General features: G+C 41.5%; 1 protein-coding gene across 2 annotated transcripts in view; it reads right to left on the bottom strand.

The window, feature by feature from the left end:
- Nucleotides 1-17,756, bottom strand: part of LOC126170669 (inter-alpha-trypsin inhibitor heavy chain H4-like) — a 186,189-nt gene that overhangs the window by 35,187 nt on the left and 133,246 nt on the right. For both annotated transcript variants that reach the window (XM_049920744.1, XM_049920746.1), the window contains exons 11-13: nt 12,109-12,202; nt 5,276-5,371; nt 2,941-2,976 (exon numbers count right to left, since the gene is read on the bottom strand). In XM_049920744.1, the coding sequence (XP_049776701.1) occupies nt 2,941-2,976; nt 5,276-5,371; nt 12,109-12,202 (226 nt within the window). The remainder of the gene's footprint in view (nt 1-2,940; nt 2,977-5,275; nt 5,372-12,108; nt 12,203-17,756) is intronic.

Genomic DNA, 17,756 nt, shown 5'->3' with positions numbered 1-17,756 from the left:
CTCTGACCACAATCTATTGGTTAAGAACTGTAGATTAAAACTGAAGAAAATGCAATTAGGTGGAATTTTAAGGAGATGGGACCTGAATAAACTAACCAGACGTTGTAGAGAGTTTCGGGGAGAGCATTAGGGAAAGATTGACAAGAATGTGGGAAAGAAATACAGTAGAAGAAGAATGGGTAGCTTTGAGAGATGAAATAGTGAAGGCAGCAGAGGATCAAGTAGGTAAAAAGACGAGGGCTAGTAGAAATCCTGGGGTAACAGAAGATATATTGATTTTATTTGATGAAAGGAGAATATATAAAAATACAGTACATGAGGCAGGCAAAAAGGACAACAAACGTCTCAAAAATGACATCTACAGGAAGTGCAAAATGGCTAAGCAGGGATGGTTAGGGAACAAATGTAAGGATATAGAGGCATATATCACTAAGGCTAAGACAGATACTGTCTTCATGAAAATTAAAGAGATCTTTGGAGAAAAGATAACCACTTGCTTGAACATCAAGAGCTCAGATGGAAACCACTTCTAAGAAAAGAAGGGAAAGCAGAAAGTTGGAAGGAGTATATAGAGGATATATACAAGGGCTATGTATTTGGGGACAATATTATGGAAATAGAAGAGGATGAAGATGAATAGGGAGATATGATACTGCGTGAACAGTTTGACAGAGCACTGAAAGACCTAAGTCGAAACAAGTTCTAGGAAGTAGACAACATTCCATTAGAACCACTGATAGGCTTTGGAGAGCCAGCCGTGACAAAATTCAACCATGTGTTTAGCAAGATGTATGAAACAGACGGAGTACCCTCAGACTTCAAGAAGAATGTAATAACTCTAATCCCAAAGAAAGTAGGTGTTGACAGATGTGAAAATTAACGAACTGTCAGTTTAATAAGTCACGGCTGCAAAATACTAACACAAATTATTTACAGATGAATGGAAAAACTGGTAGAAGCTGACGTCGAGGAAGATCAGTTTGGATTCCGTAGAAATGTTGGAACACTTGAGGCAATATTGACCCTACGACTTATCTTAGAAGATAGATTAAGGAAAGGCAAATCTACGTTTATAGCTTTTGTAGACTTAGAGAAAGCTTTTGACAATGTTGACTGGAATACTCTCTTTCAAACTCTGAAGGTGGCAGGGGTAAAATACAGGGAGCGAAAGGCTATTTACATTTTGTGCAGAAACCATATGGCAGTTATAAGAGTCGAGGGGCATCAAAGGAAAGCAGTGGTTGGGAAGGGAGTGAGACGGGGTTGTAGACTCTCCTCGATGTTATTCAATCTGTATATTGAGTAAGCAGTAAAGGAAACAAAAGAAAAATTCGGAGTAGGAATTAAAATCCATGGAAAGAAAGAAAAACTTTGATGTTCGCCGATGACATTGTAATTCAGTCAGAGGCAGCGAAGGACCTGGAAGAACAGTTGAACGGAATGGACAATGTCTTGAAAGGAGGAAGATGAACATCAACAAAAGCAAACCGAGGATAATGGATTGTAGTCGAATTAAATCGGGTATGCTGAGGGAATTAGATTAGGAAAGGAGACACTTAAAATAGTAAAAGAGTTTTGCTATTTGGGGAGCAAAATAATTGATGATGGTCGAAGTAGAGACGATATAAAATGTAGACCGGCAATGGCAAAGAAAGCGTTTCTGAAGAAGAGAAATTTGTTAACATCGGGTGTAGATTTAAGTGTCAGGAAGGCGTTTCTGAAAGTATTTGTAGGAAGTGTAGCCATGGATGGAAGTGAAGCGTGGACGATAAATAGTTTAGACGAGAAGAGAACAGAAGCTTTCTAAATGTGGTGCTACAGCAGAATGTTGAAGATTATATGGGTAGATCACGTAATTAATGAGGAGGTATTGAATAGGATTGGGGAGAACAGAAATTTGTGGCACAACTTGACTAGAAGAAGGGATTACTTGGTAGGACATGTTCTGAGCCATCAAGTGATCACCAATTTAGTATTGGAGGGCAGCGTGGAGGGTAAAAATCGTTGAGGGAGACCAAGAGATAAATACACTAAGCAGGTTCAGGAGTATGTAAGTTTTTGAAGATACTGGGAGATGAAGTAGCTTGCACTGGATAGAGTAGCATGGAGAGCTGCATCAAACCAGTATCTGGACTGAAGACCACAATAACAACAACAGCAACATGTAACTAAAGCAATTACTATTTATGCAAGGACAGTGTACATGCACAAGCATAAATAAATCTATGTAATAATCAATGTTATTTTGTACTCACTATAACTTTCTCCATCATGAACAGTAGCAAGAGTTTCCTGTTATTATTGATAAGTGTGAAAGTTGTTTATGAATAATAGAAACATATTTCATATGAACTCGACAACGTACTGAAGCGATGTGTGATTTGTTTTTGTTTTGAGATTTTAGTTTTTAATTTTATCTCATTTCGAGAATATTTAGTTTTCGAGCGCTAAAGATAAATCTACACTTTTTTTATTACAACATCCGTTTGTTTCTCTTTACAACAATTTTCGAATAAATCCTGAATTAAGGATTGACAATTTCAATTTTTTTATAAATACTATTGGCTTTTAGCAACAGACAGGAGGATAGCTTTGTAGAACAAAGATATTCCTTAGGCTACGCAGCTTTTTATGTATCTGCGGCTATTATTATCAATATTTGCATCGCGTTTTATCCTACTCGCAGTATGTCATACCGTTAATAAAAAAGAACTCCTTCTGTAAGTCGAAACTAATAGAAAAAAGGTAAATACCTGTAGTCGTCCTCAACCCGAAGTTTGATTTAAACTCCCCAGTGCTTGAGTAGGCGTTCTGTTATAGGAGGTGTTTTTTCCCTTCGTTGGGGCTTTGAACTGGCTTGCTCATTCAGATGTATGACAAGATACAGTTTAACATGCACTCTGGACTATGAGATGATGCATACTACGGCGAAACACCTACCTGTTGTGGCTTCCTTGGTTGAATTACGCCTGCGTGCTGAAACATGTGGAACTTGAATTAGAGTTACATCGAGAATACTTTGTTCTAAGGCATATCATACACTGAAATACAATTTCTGCTTAACAATATTGCAGCTGACAGTTTCGTCACCTGTCATAATACGGACTCTTTGATTTTCATCTCCTAGGCTAGCCATCTTACTTTTTTATTAACAGTGGGTGTAGAGGATAATACCTGAAAATGAGGCGAGAGGAGGATAGGGGACGTCTAATCGAGCATCATTTTGCCACATAACCACAGGTCTAAATGCATCAGCGTGGAGCTACGGATATAAAACGGCAGTCAATCAGAGAGCAAATGAGTGGATTTAAACTAACGTAACCCTGCCCAGCAAATGCCTGTTACCTTAAAGAGCGCAGGGACTGGTCTAATTAACTTAAGTTACCAAGCTAAACTGTCAAAGCAAGGCAAACTTTAAATTCCTGCCTACGGTTGGTTTTGTTAGACGCGACTTTATTGTTGTCTTTACTGGAGAAAGCTTGACTGTTATGTCAGTTACAACACAAGCATTGTATCCCTATTCAAATGTTAAGCTAAATTTTTGCTTCTCACAACTTGGAGTTGTGAGGTGCAATTCTATGCCCATTGTATCATACGGAGAATAAATATAAAATTGCATACCACGAAAGTACACTTTTAGATTTCCCAAGTCTCTGTTCCGAGTGTTCTTTAATTTTTTGTTATTGAGTGACGACATTGAATTGGTAGGCTCCGTTTCAAAAGTCAAAAGCAAGTAATTGTAGAGAAATATGCATGAAGGTGGCATCACGCCATGAATCGTAGTAATGAAAATTTTTAATTATTCTTAAGTTTTAGAAAAAAGTCACACTTTTATTTTTAATTCAAAGTCAATTAATTCATAATAATATTTACATATATCCTATATTTTATACATATTCTATTTTACTTTCAACAACTGAGACGCAGCCCAAGAATAATGACGGGTAAGACTGCGGGAATTGATGCTACTCCACGATAACGCTCACCCACATTGACAAAAACAACTACACAGAAACTGGGTTGGGATGTCATTCCACACCTACCTTATTCACCTGTTAATGCGCCCTCAGATTTTCATCTTTTCCAGTCTCTATTGGACACTCTTAAAGGAACTTCCTTTCGGGATGAAAATGTGCTCCGAACTCGGCTCCACGGCTTATTCGCCTCAAAACCATGTGGTTCTTATAGTTTCCAAATTGAGAAATTACCCCAGCGTTGGCAGACCGTTGTAAATAGTAAAGGAGAATATATTATTCATGACCACAGTCTCTGTTGTGTGTGTTTGTTGTGTTTATTACACTTATGGATAAACGCTACAAACGTAAGCACGAACCTAATATTACCTAATTTCTTTGTGTGTGTGTGTGTGTGTGTGTTTATGTGGAGGAGGGGAAGTTGGGGGCGGGGGTAAAAATCGTAGAGGGAGACCAAGATAAGAAGGCAGTAATCAGATTCAGAAAGATGTGGTTGCAGTAGTTATTTGGAGATGAAGCTTCCACAGGATAAAATAGTATGGAGAGCTGCATCAAACAAGTCTGTGGATTGAAGACCGTAACAAGGCCAGTAAATGACGAACCTTCCATCGGAATATGGTTATTTATCAAAATCACATCAGTAAAGGCACTGCTCCCATAAATATGGTTTTTATTTAACGCGAAAAACAGTGATTACACCCCGCATATTTTACATTGTGGCCATTGAAAACACAGAGGAGAAAGATATATAAGCACTGAAAAATGTTCAGATTCATTTTACAGCTAATTTCTCCGAGGATCTGGATGCATACTATTTAGTTAGAATTGGCAGATTTAGTGCAGCTATTAGACATAAACGTTCTGACGGTATATTCGCTTACGCTTTGCACTTCGACATTCAATAGAAATTTTAGTTTTTATTGAACGTACTTGAAGGTACATGGTGGGTAGTGAGTGATCCATGTAAAGTACTCAAAGCAAACTGTATCCAGAGTGTGGCCAAATGTTGCAGATTTTGTTGTCGGATAGGTGTAGACTGAGCTGGCAGGCCCAGCTGGCTAGTTGGGCTAGCCAGTGGCCTGTATATGTCAGCCGAGCCCGGGACGCAATCTGGAGGGACTGGAATCTGCCACCTGCATGACTCTGACCGACACCCTCAACAACTGAACACGAGACTCAAGTCTGTTAGCGGCTGCTGTGAAGAAAACTGTAGTCTGCTTTTGACAAGTACCATCATCATTGTCTTGTTAGATCTAGAATTTTATTGAGGTGGGCATGTAGAGAATATGCGTAATACTCACGTGGTCGCAGCCATGCGGGTCTTGGTCTCAGCCTTGATGACGACATCATATGACGGCCGCGTAGTGCACTATGCTGGAACCCTAGAGGCAGTGATGCTGCAACACCAGAACAAATGTTAGATCGCAACAATTACTGATACCCTGCGTCCTACTCACAAGATGTAAAGTAAAACGTGGCAAACAGGACCTATCACTAGTTCTGTTGGAGACATGAGGAAGGCCTCAATGTTTAGTTTATGTTTCAAAAGCAGCTGTAAGCATCAGATCCCTATTTAACGGCTTTTGAAAAGGGTTGCTTTTGATGGAGTAACTATCATACTTTGTCCGTACTGAATCATAATTATCTACCGACTTTAGTGAAAAATCTTTGGCCTGCAGCCTTGGAACATGTACTCTAATGATACAATTAGGTCGCGAAGCAAAATGGAAGCCTTCTCGTAGTGATTTTCTCCAGTTTCAGCTTGATGGTGATAAAAATATCTAAAGCTCATAATGTAATATTAGGCGGTCAGCTATAATTATGAAATGGAATAACTGCAGTCTGTATAACTGATAACTGCATCTTAATAGATATTTATACCTTCCCTCACCTCCAACACCCACGCCACTAATAAATACCATATACGTGGAGAACAAGGCAGCACAACATCTACCGTGTGAACTGCTAGTTTCCTGGAAGTATGTTAATCTCCTATCTAGCTGAAGGCCTAAATAAATCGTAGTGTCACTCTGATCAAAGTAACGGATGCCAACAGGCATATCGCTGACAGCAGTCTAAGTTTCGAACTGACTCAACATCAACTAATCCAAACATATTATAGAAATGGATGAACATATGTACACTCTAAGGCAAAAAAAAAGGCTCATCACGAAGGAATTTTCCGAATGGGACGAAAATCGGTAGATGTGACGTACATCTACGCGTTGATGAAACCTCTGGCCTTTATGGAAGCTTTTACTGGCGTGACACTGATTGACAGAGTTTCTGCATGTCCTCCTGAGGGTTACCATGCCACATTCAGTCCAACTGGCGAGTTACATCGTCAAAATCGCGAGATGGTTGGCGGGCCCTGCCCATAAACCTTCAGACATTCTCATGGAAAGAGATCCAGCGCTCTTGCTGATCAAACAGGGGTTTGGTAAGCACGAAGACAAGCAGTAGAAACACTCGCCGTGTTTGGGCAGGGATTATCATGCTGAAATGTAAGCAAAGTATGGTTTTCCCTGAAGCGCAACAATGCGGAGTGTAGAATATCATCGACGTTTCGCTGTGTTGTATGAGTGTCGCGGATGACAACCAAAGGGTTCAAATGGCTCTGAGCACTATGGGACTTAACTTCTGAGGTCATCAGGCCCCTAGAACTTAGAACTACTTAAACCTAACTAACCAAAGAACATCATACACATCCGTGCCCGACGCAAGATTCGAACCTGCAATCGTAGCGGTCGCGCGGTTCCAGACTGTAGCGCCTAGAACCTCTCGGCCACACTGGCCGGCCAACAAAAGGGGTCCTGCTATGTAATGAAATGGCAACCCCACACGACCACATATGGCTGTCGGGACGTATAGCTGCCGACAGTGAGGTTGGTATCCCACTACTGTTTGGGTTGTCTCCAGACACGCCTTCCCTTGTAATCGGTGCTCAGTTCGAAGCGGGACTCGTCACTAAAGACAATTCTTCTCCAGTCAAAAAGATTCCAGATCAAAAAAGTGTATGGAGAAACTCCAGACAGAGGGAGGATACCAATCAGAATGTTACCCCCCATACGGCCTGTCGACTGGGAGTGGTCGTGTGGGATGCCATTTCTTTTCATAGCAGGACCGCTTCGGTTGTCATCCTCGCCTCCCTTACAACACAGCGGTACGATGACGATATTCTACGCTCCGTTTTGTTGCCCATCATGGCAAGCCATCCTGGGATTACATTTCAGTATGATAATGCCCGCCCACACACTGCGAGACTTTCTACTGCTTGTCTTCGTACTTACCAAACCGTACCTTGTCCAACAAGATCGCTAGATTTCTTCTCAGTTGAGAGCGCTTGGGGCCTTCCAACCAGTTCTTGACTTTGACGCTCTAACGCTACAGTTGGATAAAATCTGGCACTGTATCACTTAGAAAGATATCCAACAACTCTACTAATTATTTCCAAGCCAATAATTGCTTTTATAAAGGCCAGAGGTGGGCCAACGCATTATTGACTTTCTCAATTTGTGAAACTCTTTCTCTTCAATAAACCACACAATTTCTCTAGAAACGTAATCATTTGTTTTTCTCTACATGTCTACCGATTTCAGCTGCATTCGGATAATTCCTTCGTGGTGCGTCCTTTTTTTTACCTTACAGTGTACGTACGAGTATTTGTTATGTATGTTTGTACGTTCTACATCTCCTCCTAAACTAGTTCACCGACTTCCACCAAAGTTGGTACAAATATAACTTATTGTCCTGAAAGAATCGCTGTGGAGTTAAAAACCACATACCTCTCAAAGAGGTTGGGTGTGGGTGAAAAAGTAGCGCAACTCAAAAAGGGCAAATAATCAGACTATAGTCATCCAGTATTTGAGATTGAGAGAAATTAATTACTGACAACAAACTTTACACATAATTTCAAACCTTTACAATCCCCAACAAAAGATGGGAGGCTAAAAGTTAGCTGTTCATGCAGTGAAACTGCCGCATCAGGCATGTCCTTTAATTTATCACTTCCTTATTACTAACTCTGTTCGCAATATATTTCGCACAATTTATTTATCTGTACCGCTGTATGTACCAGTGAAATTATATCAATGTACAACACACGGCTGAGGAGATATGATTTAATAAACACTGAAATGCTTCCAAAACTGCCGCATCATGCATGACATTCGAATTGATTATTTCTTTGTTATTAACTCCATTCGCCGGCCGAAGTGGCCGTGCGGTTCTAGGCGCTGCAGTCTGGAACCGCGAGACCGCTACGGTCGCAGGTTCGAATCCTGCCTCGGGCATGGATGTGTGTGATGTCCTTAGGTTAGTTATGTTTAACTAGTTCTAAGTTCTAGGGGACTAATGACCTCAGAAGTTGTGTCCCATAGTGCTCAGAGCCGTTTGAAGCATTTTTTTAACTCCATTCGCAATACATTTAGCAGACAATATCCTTAAATACCGTTGAATGTACCTACAAAAATAAATCATTGTAAGAAACGTAATTGAGGAGACATGACGCCATAAACATTGAGATGTGTGAAAAAACTGCAAAATCATGCACAACTTTTTAATTTATTATTTAGTTACTACTAATTGTATTCGCAACAATTTTCACATGCCGTATGCAGATATACTACTGGATGTACCTGCACATTATATCATAGCACGACTCTCAGTTCTTGAGATATCGCGTTATAAATTGGGCTGCGTGAAAACTAAATTGCAATTTTGATACAGACACAGGTGAGATATGTGTATAAATACGCGTAAAAAATGTGAAATATATGAGACATCTGCGTACGCTGCAAAGCCACGGGTAAAAAGCTCTTCATATTCCTCTAGTTCCAGTTCAACCAAATTTGGAATACACATTATTTACTACCTGGAAAGAATTACTGTGGCGGTAAGAATCAGCAACTTCCTGTTGGGATAGGGGAGACAACATGAAGAGAGAAGGGAGGAGGTCGACAGACACAGAGAGCGAACAAGGAAATGGACAGAGATAGAGGGAGGAGGAAATGGACAGAGAAAGGGAAGAGGAGGAGGTGCACAGAGAGAGGGCAAGGATGAGATGGACAGAGAAAGGAAAGAGGAAGTGAATAGAAGAGGGAAGAGGGGATGAACAGTGGGAGGGAGAGGAGTTAGAAAGTGAGATGGGGGAGGAAGAGAGGGATGGAAAGAGGGAGAGGAGAAGATGGACAGAGAAAGGGTGGAGATCGACAAAAGAGAGTAGAGATTGGGATGAACTTAAGGGGAAGAGATATGGACTGTAGGTGGAAGAGCAAGTGAACAGAGGGGAGGAGTAGCAAATAGACAGAGAGGGGGACGAGCAGATGGACAGAGAGCGTTGGGAAGAAATAGATGGGAAGTGGGAAGGTGGATGAGGTGGACAGAGAGAGAGTGATGAAGATGGACAGAGCGGAAGGGAAGGAGGAGACAGGGGAGCAGGAGATTGTAATAAATACATACCTGGGCAAAGCTGGGTTCTCAGCTAGTAATTACATAAAGATGTCCTTGCTGTTCCATATTTGCAAAATGAAGCCACAGCACATCCGTGTTGCTGGTATATAGAGCAATCTATCTACCTTCAAATTGTAACATGATCTATGGTGTAACATGGGTCTTAGCATCGAGCAGTGCAGGACCCCAGCATCGGCAATCCTGGTCATCCTAACATACTCACCGGACGTCACAGAAGACGTACGACTGTACGAATAATCTGAGCCTGACGGAACAACAGACACACCAACTTGACAAACTTGACACGAGAGCGTGAGAGGTTCAGAGAGGGGAGAACAATCACCAGAGACAGTGCACTCTCTTGCCACTGCCATCATCTGGTTCCTCACTTTCCTTCAAAGGTTAGGTGTACTCAAATAATCACATACTGTAAGAGTTGTAGCAAAGTTCTGAAAACGCTATTGATGTTATCCTCAGGCAGAGCTGCTATGCATCTCTCAAAGATTAACAAATTCAGCGTAGCGCTGCATCGACGTCATCGGGGGCCATAACAAGGACCAGTCTTAAGTCAATCAGCTTTATTGTATATATTTTCCTGTCCAGTTTCATCTTACTCAACCGGTGCACAGTATGTATGTATGAACGAATGTTTAGGTATGGTGCAGGATATTTCTGTGACACCTGAAACAATATCGCCCAAATTTGGTACACGAACGAGTTAGTGCCGGAAGACAAGGTACACTGCTCCTAACACACCCGTTTGTGGTCGGTGGAGGGGGCGTGCGGGATTTGTCTCGTATTTACATCTGGAACGGCTCGAGGAATTCAGATGGATCCAAAATTTTATGCGAATTTTACTTACTATATTTAAAAATAATTCTATGTGACTAGGACACCTCTAGTATTCCAAGGGATTAGTGAAAATAGGGCAGTATATGTGACAACATAGCATAACATCAGAACATGTGGAGATATTTCAACCAAACGTAGAGTACATGTGGATTAATCCCTAGGAAAGATATTGTGGTGTAAGACAACTACACGACACCTGTTAACGGGGACGTGAATGATATGGAAGACAAGGCGAGAGTATAAGTGTGGGTACAAAAGTGAGAGTCAGAGAGTATTTGGGAAATGCTAAGTGTGAATATATAACTCAGTACCCTCAATGCCCTAGATCTTTATTTATTGTCTGCCAGGTGTTCACGATGCTTCACAAGTGAAGTATAATCATAGAAATTGCCCCTAGTACAGATTTACAGCAGAGTATTACAGAAAATCTATACTAACTCTAGCTAAAACATACACATATGCTCGTCAAAGCTAAGCACAAACAGAGATTTAGGGAACGTGTTCTTAGAGTTGGAAGAATAAATGGCAAAAAAATCAATCAGTTTACAAATGTAGCTTGAAAGTGTTCCATAGTTTCTGCATAAATGACCTTAAGCCCTGGAAACATCGACAAAAAGGAACTTTTGCTACTTTTGCCCTGTCACCCTGGTCATGTACATAGCGTCTCATCTTCTTTCCAAGAATAAACAGTTCCCGTTCTTGAATGACCACATATTTTCTACATGCATTTCATAGACATCATAAAAATTTGAATTCGATATCTCTATTGGGTTAGAGCTTTTCAAGGGCGTTTCTCTTCGTGGCGACAAGAGCCACACTTCAGTTGTCGCTCACACCCATACTATTTCTAAGTTTTGGACATCATTTTATCGTGTTCTCACAAATTATGCTACGGTGGCATCGCTAAATAGCTTCCTACTATGCCAGAGAGAAGGTGTGTCGAAAAATATTGAATGTGGAGCTATGGAATGCAACGGTTTAGCGATTTATCACACTCTGAAATTGTTTAGTGACGAAATTCTTCCCATTATACGTTTCGGTTCCATATGTTTAACCTGCGTTCATCCTAAAGACAACTATCATATTATTCGCACGTACTTACTCTGTACTTCATAAGCAGCAGTAATTGTAACTACTTTAAAAGTGAGCTCAATAGTTTGGAAATATGTTCAGTCAGGATACTAATATTCACTGCAGGTGAAAACTGTGCAAAATCTTATACATTCAACGGATCGATTGGTAGTGCACTCCCACTTGTCCCATACGTTTGTTGTCACAGTCACATAAATTATTCTCGATATTTTATAACACACAATGCGCTTTCTACTGTTATGACTACAATGACTAGGTGTCTGTGGCAGTTAATTACGATAATTAACTTTTCCTAATTTTAGGTATCTTCGGTTTCCGTTCGTGGCAGCAACAATAATTGTTTTCATCATTATTGTCACTAATAATGTGTGAAAACAGCCATACTCCAAAATGTAGATAAACAACGATTTTAGCAAGTAACGTGCCAATACCGGTTTCGTGCTGGCGACATGCGCAGTACGTATTCTGTCTCCACTCCATAGACATTCCTTTTCTATAATTGACACTCTGTGTATTACAACGAAGACAATGGACAGTTAGACCGTTCCACATAACTGCTTCACAGAAGACTGCTACATTACGCTTTACTTTCCACATTAGTGTTTCGAGTAAGTCATTCAATAAGCTTAAGCGATAATGATGATGGCAATAGGCTAAAGGAGTAACAGAAAATTATTCTTTGTTAGAAAAAAAATCGGATAGGATTTATTTACGCCTGAGATCAATTGGTCATCTTTACCTTGGCGTGGGGCACTGGACCCATCGATGTTGACTGCAGACGTAGCGTTTGGCTTGACTACCAAGAGTGACGTAACAGGTGTCACGAAGGAGTACTGTAAGAAAGGAAATAAATATTTAGGGACTTACTTACACAAGAGATCAAAAGATTACCTGGGTACATTGTAGAGATGATGTGCTATTCTTACTGCTTGCCTAGTCATTCTTAGGAAACTAGATGTTGTAACCTACGTTTATAGATAATCAGGTATGATAAACGTGTACATGTAAGTAATTCCAATCTTCTTTACTCATGAGATTGCACGAATGGCCATGATAAGAGCTCGGACAGTGGTATTGTGTTTGTAGTTGTGTATGCAAATCAAAAAGTGCAGCCGCGAGGGTAGCTGCGTGGTCTAAGGGCGCCCCCCCCCCCCTCCCTCGCGCCATTACCCGACTGAGGTTCGAGGCCTCCCTCGGGCATGGATATGTGTGTTGTCCGTAGTGTAAATTAGTTTAAGTGGTGTGTAAGTTTAGGGTCCGATGACCTCAGCAGTTTGGTCCCATATGATCTTACCACAAATTTAAATTCCAAAAAGTGGAACAAACCCAGTCTCGAATACCACTAAGGATGATATCGACCTTCACGTCGCCTTTCCACAGATGAATCGTCCTTGTAACATGCCATCACTCCCAGACACTTGAGGTGAGATTTATCTCAGAATGCTGTGGCATAATCTGGTGATCAGGCGCCTCCTTTGCTACTGCTGGTGGAAGAATAGTTTTGATGGAAATGCCTTTTGTCACCAGAATCGGAACCGGCGAGTTCCTCATCAGAGGCTACTGCACTATCGTCCGTCAGTGGCATCAGCTACGAAGGACTGTGAACACTTACCAATACATTTCATAATTTCGTACTGCAAATAGATAAAATTTTTGTCTACTAGTTCCGTTAATCTTGTATCCTATTTTCTCACAATACCCCTCTGTCCATCATATTTTGTCAAATCATAATCCACATGGTTTCAAAATGGCAATACCGTCCAGTGTCACATCCTTCTGATGTAGGGTCTAGCAAATTTTCTGAGCTGAAACGTAATGAGTCATCTCGAAAGGAATGACCTCCTCAATGCCAGCAGCTAGTATGAATTTCGAAAACATAGTCATGCAAACCACAACTCGCGCTTCTCTCATGTGACATCCTGAAAGCCAGGGATCAAAACAGTCTTTACTTTTTGTTGCTGAAAAGTACCATACCTATCCTTACTAACAAAAACTATGATTATATCAGATAAGAAACGAAAATTGTAGTAGGTTGCGGATGTCTTGGTGAGGACGATGCTACGGCTCTATAAATACGGCTCATCATCCGTGCGTCACAGCGACGATTGTCTTTCAGCATAAACAAGCGCCAGGGAGAATATTTCACGGTATTACAGAAACTTTCGCGGTGCAGTCAGTAAGTATTGACCACTCTGCGACTTGGATCGCCGCTGAAAATCAGTAGTGATGGTGGCTGATTTCAAACCGGACTGTTGTCGACTGATAATACAATGTAAGCTTTCAGCGTTGGTATTAACTTCACTTCAAACTTCCAGAACATCGTCGATATGTAAAGCTTTCCTGTAACGTTTCATCTCTGGCTCGGGGAGACATCCTCAGAGACTAGGCGGAAATTGCAATTGGAGCTCGACGGGGCGCCTAATAACCAGGGTGAATCACTTAAAACTTACACGGAAAATATTGTAAGAATGGAAAGTGCTATTGTTCAGATGTTCAAATGTGTGTGAAATCTTATGGGACTTAACTGCTAATGTCATCAGTCCCTAAGCTTACACACTACTTAACCTAAATTATCCTAAGGACAAACACGCACACCCATGCCCGAAGGAGGACTCAAACCTCCGCCGGACCAGCCGCGCAATCCATGACTGCAGCGCCTTAGCCGGCCGGTGTGGCCGTGCGGTTCTAGGCGCTTCAGTCTGGAACCGCGTGACCGCTACGGTCGCAGGTTCGAATTCTGCCTGGGGCATGGATGTGTGTGATGTTCTTAGGTTAGTTAGGTTTAAGTAGTTATAAGTTCTAGGGGACTGATGACTTCAGATGTTAAGCCCCACAGTGCTCAGAGCCATTTGAACCTTTTTTTTTTTTTTTTTTTTTTCAGCGCCTAAGACCGCTCGGCTAATCCTGCGTGGCGGAAAGTGCTATTTACGTGCGGTTTTCGGTTTTCACAGAATCGATTGGTGGTCAGGACCTTGTACTGTTAACCAACAAACAGAATATAATCATACTTAGGAAGTGTACTTTTTGCGAAAACACATATTTTTTAAAAGGAACGATACCTATTGACACTAAGAAGATAAAAGCAGCGTAAATTAGAAAGTCAGTGGTCAGTGGTGTTTATTGTAGGATATCGTATTTTGAGAAGTTCCTACAATGACACCTGTACGATACCTGTCGTAGCATACAATAAAGAATAATACAAGTGCATACACTAGCTGTTTGAATTCTGATCAGTAACGAGAAAACTGACCATTGCAGATTGTATTCAAAATGACCATCAGCAGCGGTAATACATACTTTGTCTCGTATGGTACGAATCTTCCACACGTGCTAGAATTTCAGCGGAAGTGTTCAAGCAAGCTTCAGTAATACGTCGTTGCATACCATCTGGTGTATTGGTATGCCCTTATAGGCAGCATCTTTCACTCGCAGAAACGATGTTTTCTTTTTTGGTTTTTTCCTCATCAGTCTTGTGACTGGTTTGATGCGGCCCCGATGAATTCCTCTCCTGTGCTAACCTCTTCATCTCAGAGTAGCACTTGCAACCTGCGTCCTCAATTATTTACTGGGTGTATTCAAATCTCTGTCTTCCTCTTCACTTTTTGCCCTCTACAACTTCCTCTAGTACCATGGAAGACAATCCCTTATGTCTTAACAGATGTCCTGTCATCCTGTTCCTTCTCCTTATCAGTGTTGTCCACATGTCCTTTTCCCCTCCGATTCTGCGCAGAACCTCCTCATTCCTTGCCTTACCAGTCAACCTAAATTTTCAACTTTTGTCTCTAGCACCACATCTCAAATGCTTCGATTCTCTTCTGTGATGGTTTTCCCACAGTCCATGTTTCACTAAAATATAATGCTGTACTCCAGACGTAAATTCTCAGAAATTTCTTCCTCAAATTAAACCTGATATTTGATATTAGTAGAATTCTCTTGGCCACGAAAGCCTGTTTTTTGCCATTGCTAGTCTGCTTTTGACGTCCTCCATGCTGAGTCCGTCATTGGTTATTTTACTGCCTAGGTAGCAGAATTCCATAACTTCATCTACTCCGTGACCATCAATCCCGATGTTAAGTTTCCCGCTGTTCTCATTTCTACTACTTCTCATTATCTTCGTCTTTCTTCGATTTACTCTCAACCCATACTCTGTATTCGTTAGACAGTTCATTCCGCTCAGCAGATCGTTTAATTCTTCTTCACTTTCACTCAAGAGAGCAATGTCATCAGCGAATCGTATCACTGATATCCTTCCGCCTTCAATTTTAATTCCACTCCTGAAACTTTCTTTCATTTCCATCGTTGCTTTCTCGATGTACAGACTGAACAGTAGGGGCGAAAGGATACATCCTTGTCTTACACCCTTTTTAATACGAGCAGTCCACTCCTGAACCTTTCTTTCATTTCCATAGTTGCTTCCTCGATGTACAGACTGAACAGTAGGGGCGAAAGGATACATCCTTTCTTACACCCTTTTTAATACGAGCAGTTCGTTCTTGGTCGTCCATTCTTATTATTCCCTCTTGGCTGTTGTACATATTGTATATGATCCGTCTCTCCCTATAGCTTACCCCTACTTTTTTCAGAATTTCGAACATCTTGCACGATTTTTCATCGTCTGACGCTATTTCCAGGTCGACAAATCCTGTGAATGTGTCTTGATTTTTCTTTAGTCTTGCTTCCATTATTAATCGCAACGTAAGAATTGCCTCTCTTGTGCCTTTACCTTTCCTAAAGCCAAACTGAGTGTCATCTAGCGCATCCTCAATTTTCTTTTCCATTCTTCTGTGTGTTATTGTTGACAGCAACTTGGATGGATGACCTGTTAAGCTGATTGTAAGGTAATTCTTGCACTTTTCAGCTTTTGCCATCTTCGGAATTGTGTGGATGATCTTTTTCGAAAGTCAGATGGTCATGTCACCAGACTCATACAGTCTACACACTAACATGAATAGTCGTGTTGTTGCCACTTCCCCCAATGATTATAGATATTCTGATGGAATGTTATCTATCCATTCTGCCTTACTTGATCATAAGTCCTCCAAAGCTCTTTTAACTTCTAATTCGAATACTAGGTCCCCTATCTCATCTAAATCGACTCCTGTTTCTTCTTCTATTACATCAGACAAATCTTCCCCCTCTCAGAGGCTTTAAATGTTTGTTTCCACCTTCCGCTCTCTCCTTTGCATTTAACAGTGGAATTCCCGTTGCACTCTTATTGTTATCACCCTTGCTTTTAATGTCACCGTAGGTTGTTTTGACTTTCCGGTATGCTAAGTCTTTCTTGATGTCTTCACATTTTTCCTGCAGCCATATCTTCTTGGCTTCCCTGTTCTTCCTGTTTATTTCTTTCCTCAGCGACTTGTATTTCTATATTCCTGAATTTCCCTGAACATTTTTATACTTCCTTCTTTATCGATCTTCAGTTAATAGGGTTTCTTCACAGTTACCTTCTTTGTACCTATGTTTTTCTTTCCGACTTGTGTGATGGCCCTTTTTAGAGATGTCCATTCCTCTTCAACTTTACTGCCTACTATGCTATTCCTTATTGATGTATCTACAGCCTTAGAGAACTTCAAATCTCGTCATTCCTTAGTACTTCAGTATGCCACTTCATTGCGTATTGATTCTTCCTGACTAATGTCTTAAACTGCAGCCTACCCTTCATCACTACTACACTCCTGGAAATTGAAATAAGAACACCGTGAATTCATTGTCCCAGGAAGGAGAAACTTTATTGACACATTCCTGGGGTCAGATACATCACATGATCACACTGACAGAACCACAGGCACATAGACACAGGCAACAGAGCATGCACAATGTCGGCACTAGTACAGTGTATATCCACCTTTCGCAGCAATGCAGGCTGCTATTCTCCCATGGAGACGATCGTAGAGATGCTGGATGTAGTCCTGTGGAACGACTTGCCGTGCCATTTCCACCTGGCGCCTCAGTTGGACCAGCGTTCGTGCTGGACGTGCAGACCGCGTGAGACGACGCTTCATCCAGTCCCTAACATGCTCAATGGGGGACAGATCCGGAGATCTTGCTGGCCAGGGTAGTTGACTTACACCTTCTAGAGCACGTTGGGTGGCACGGGATACATGCGGACGTGCATTGTCCTGTTGGAACAGCAAGTTCCCTTGCCGGTCTAGGAATGGTAGAACGATGGGTTCGATGACTGTTTGGATGTACCGTGCACTATTCAGTGTCCCCTCGACGATTACCAGTGGTGTACGGCCAGTGTAGGAGATCGCTCCCCACACCATGATGCCGGGTGTTGGCCCTGTGTGCCTCGGTCGTATGCAGTCCTGATCGTGGCGCTCACCTGCACGGCGCCAAACACGCATACGACCATCATTGGCACCAAGGCAGAAGCGACTCTCA

The sequence above is a fragment of the Schistocerca cancellata genome, chromosome 1 (assembly GCF_023864275.1).
Source record: "Schistocerca cancellata isolate TAMUIC-IGC-003103 chromosome 1, iqSchCanc2.1, whole genome shotgun sequence".
Taxonomy (NCBI): Eukaryota; Metazoa; Arthropoda; class Insecta; order Orthoptera; family Acrididae; genus Schistocerca; species Schistocerca cancellata.
This window is presented reverse-complemented; position numbering and strand designations above follow the sequence as displayed.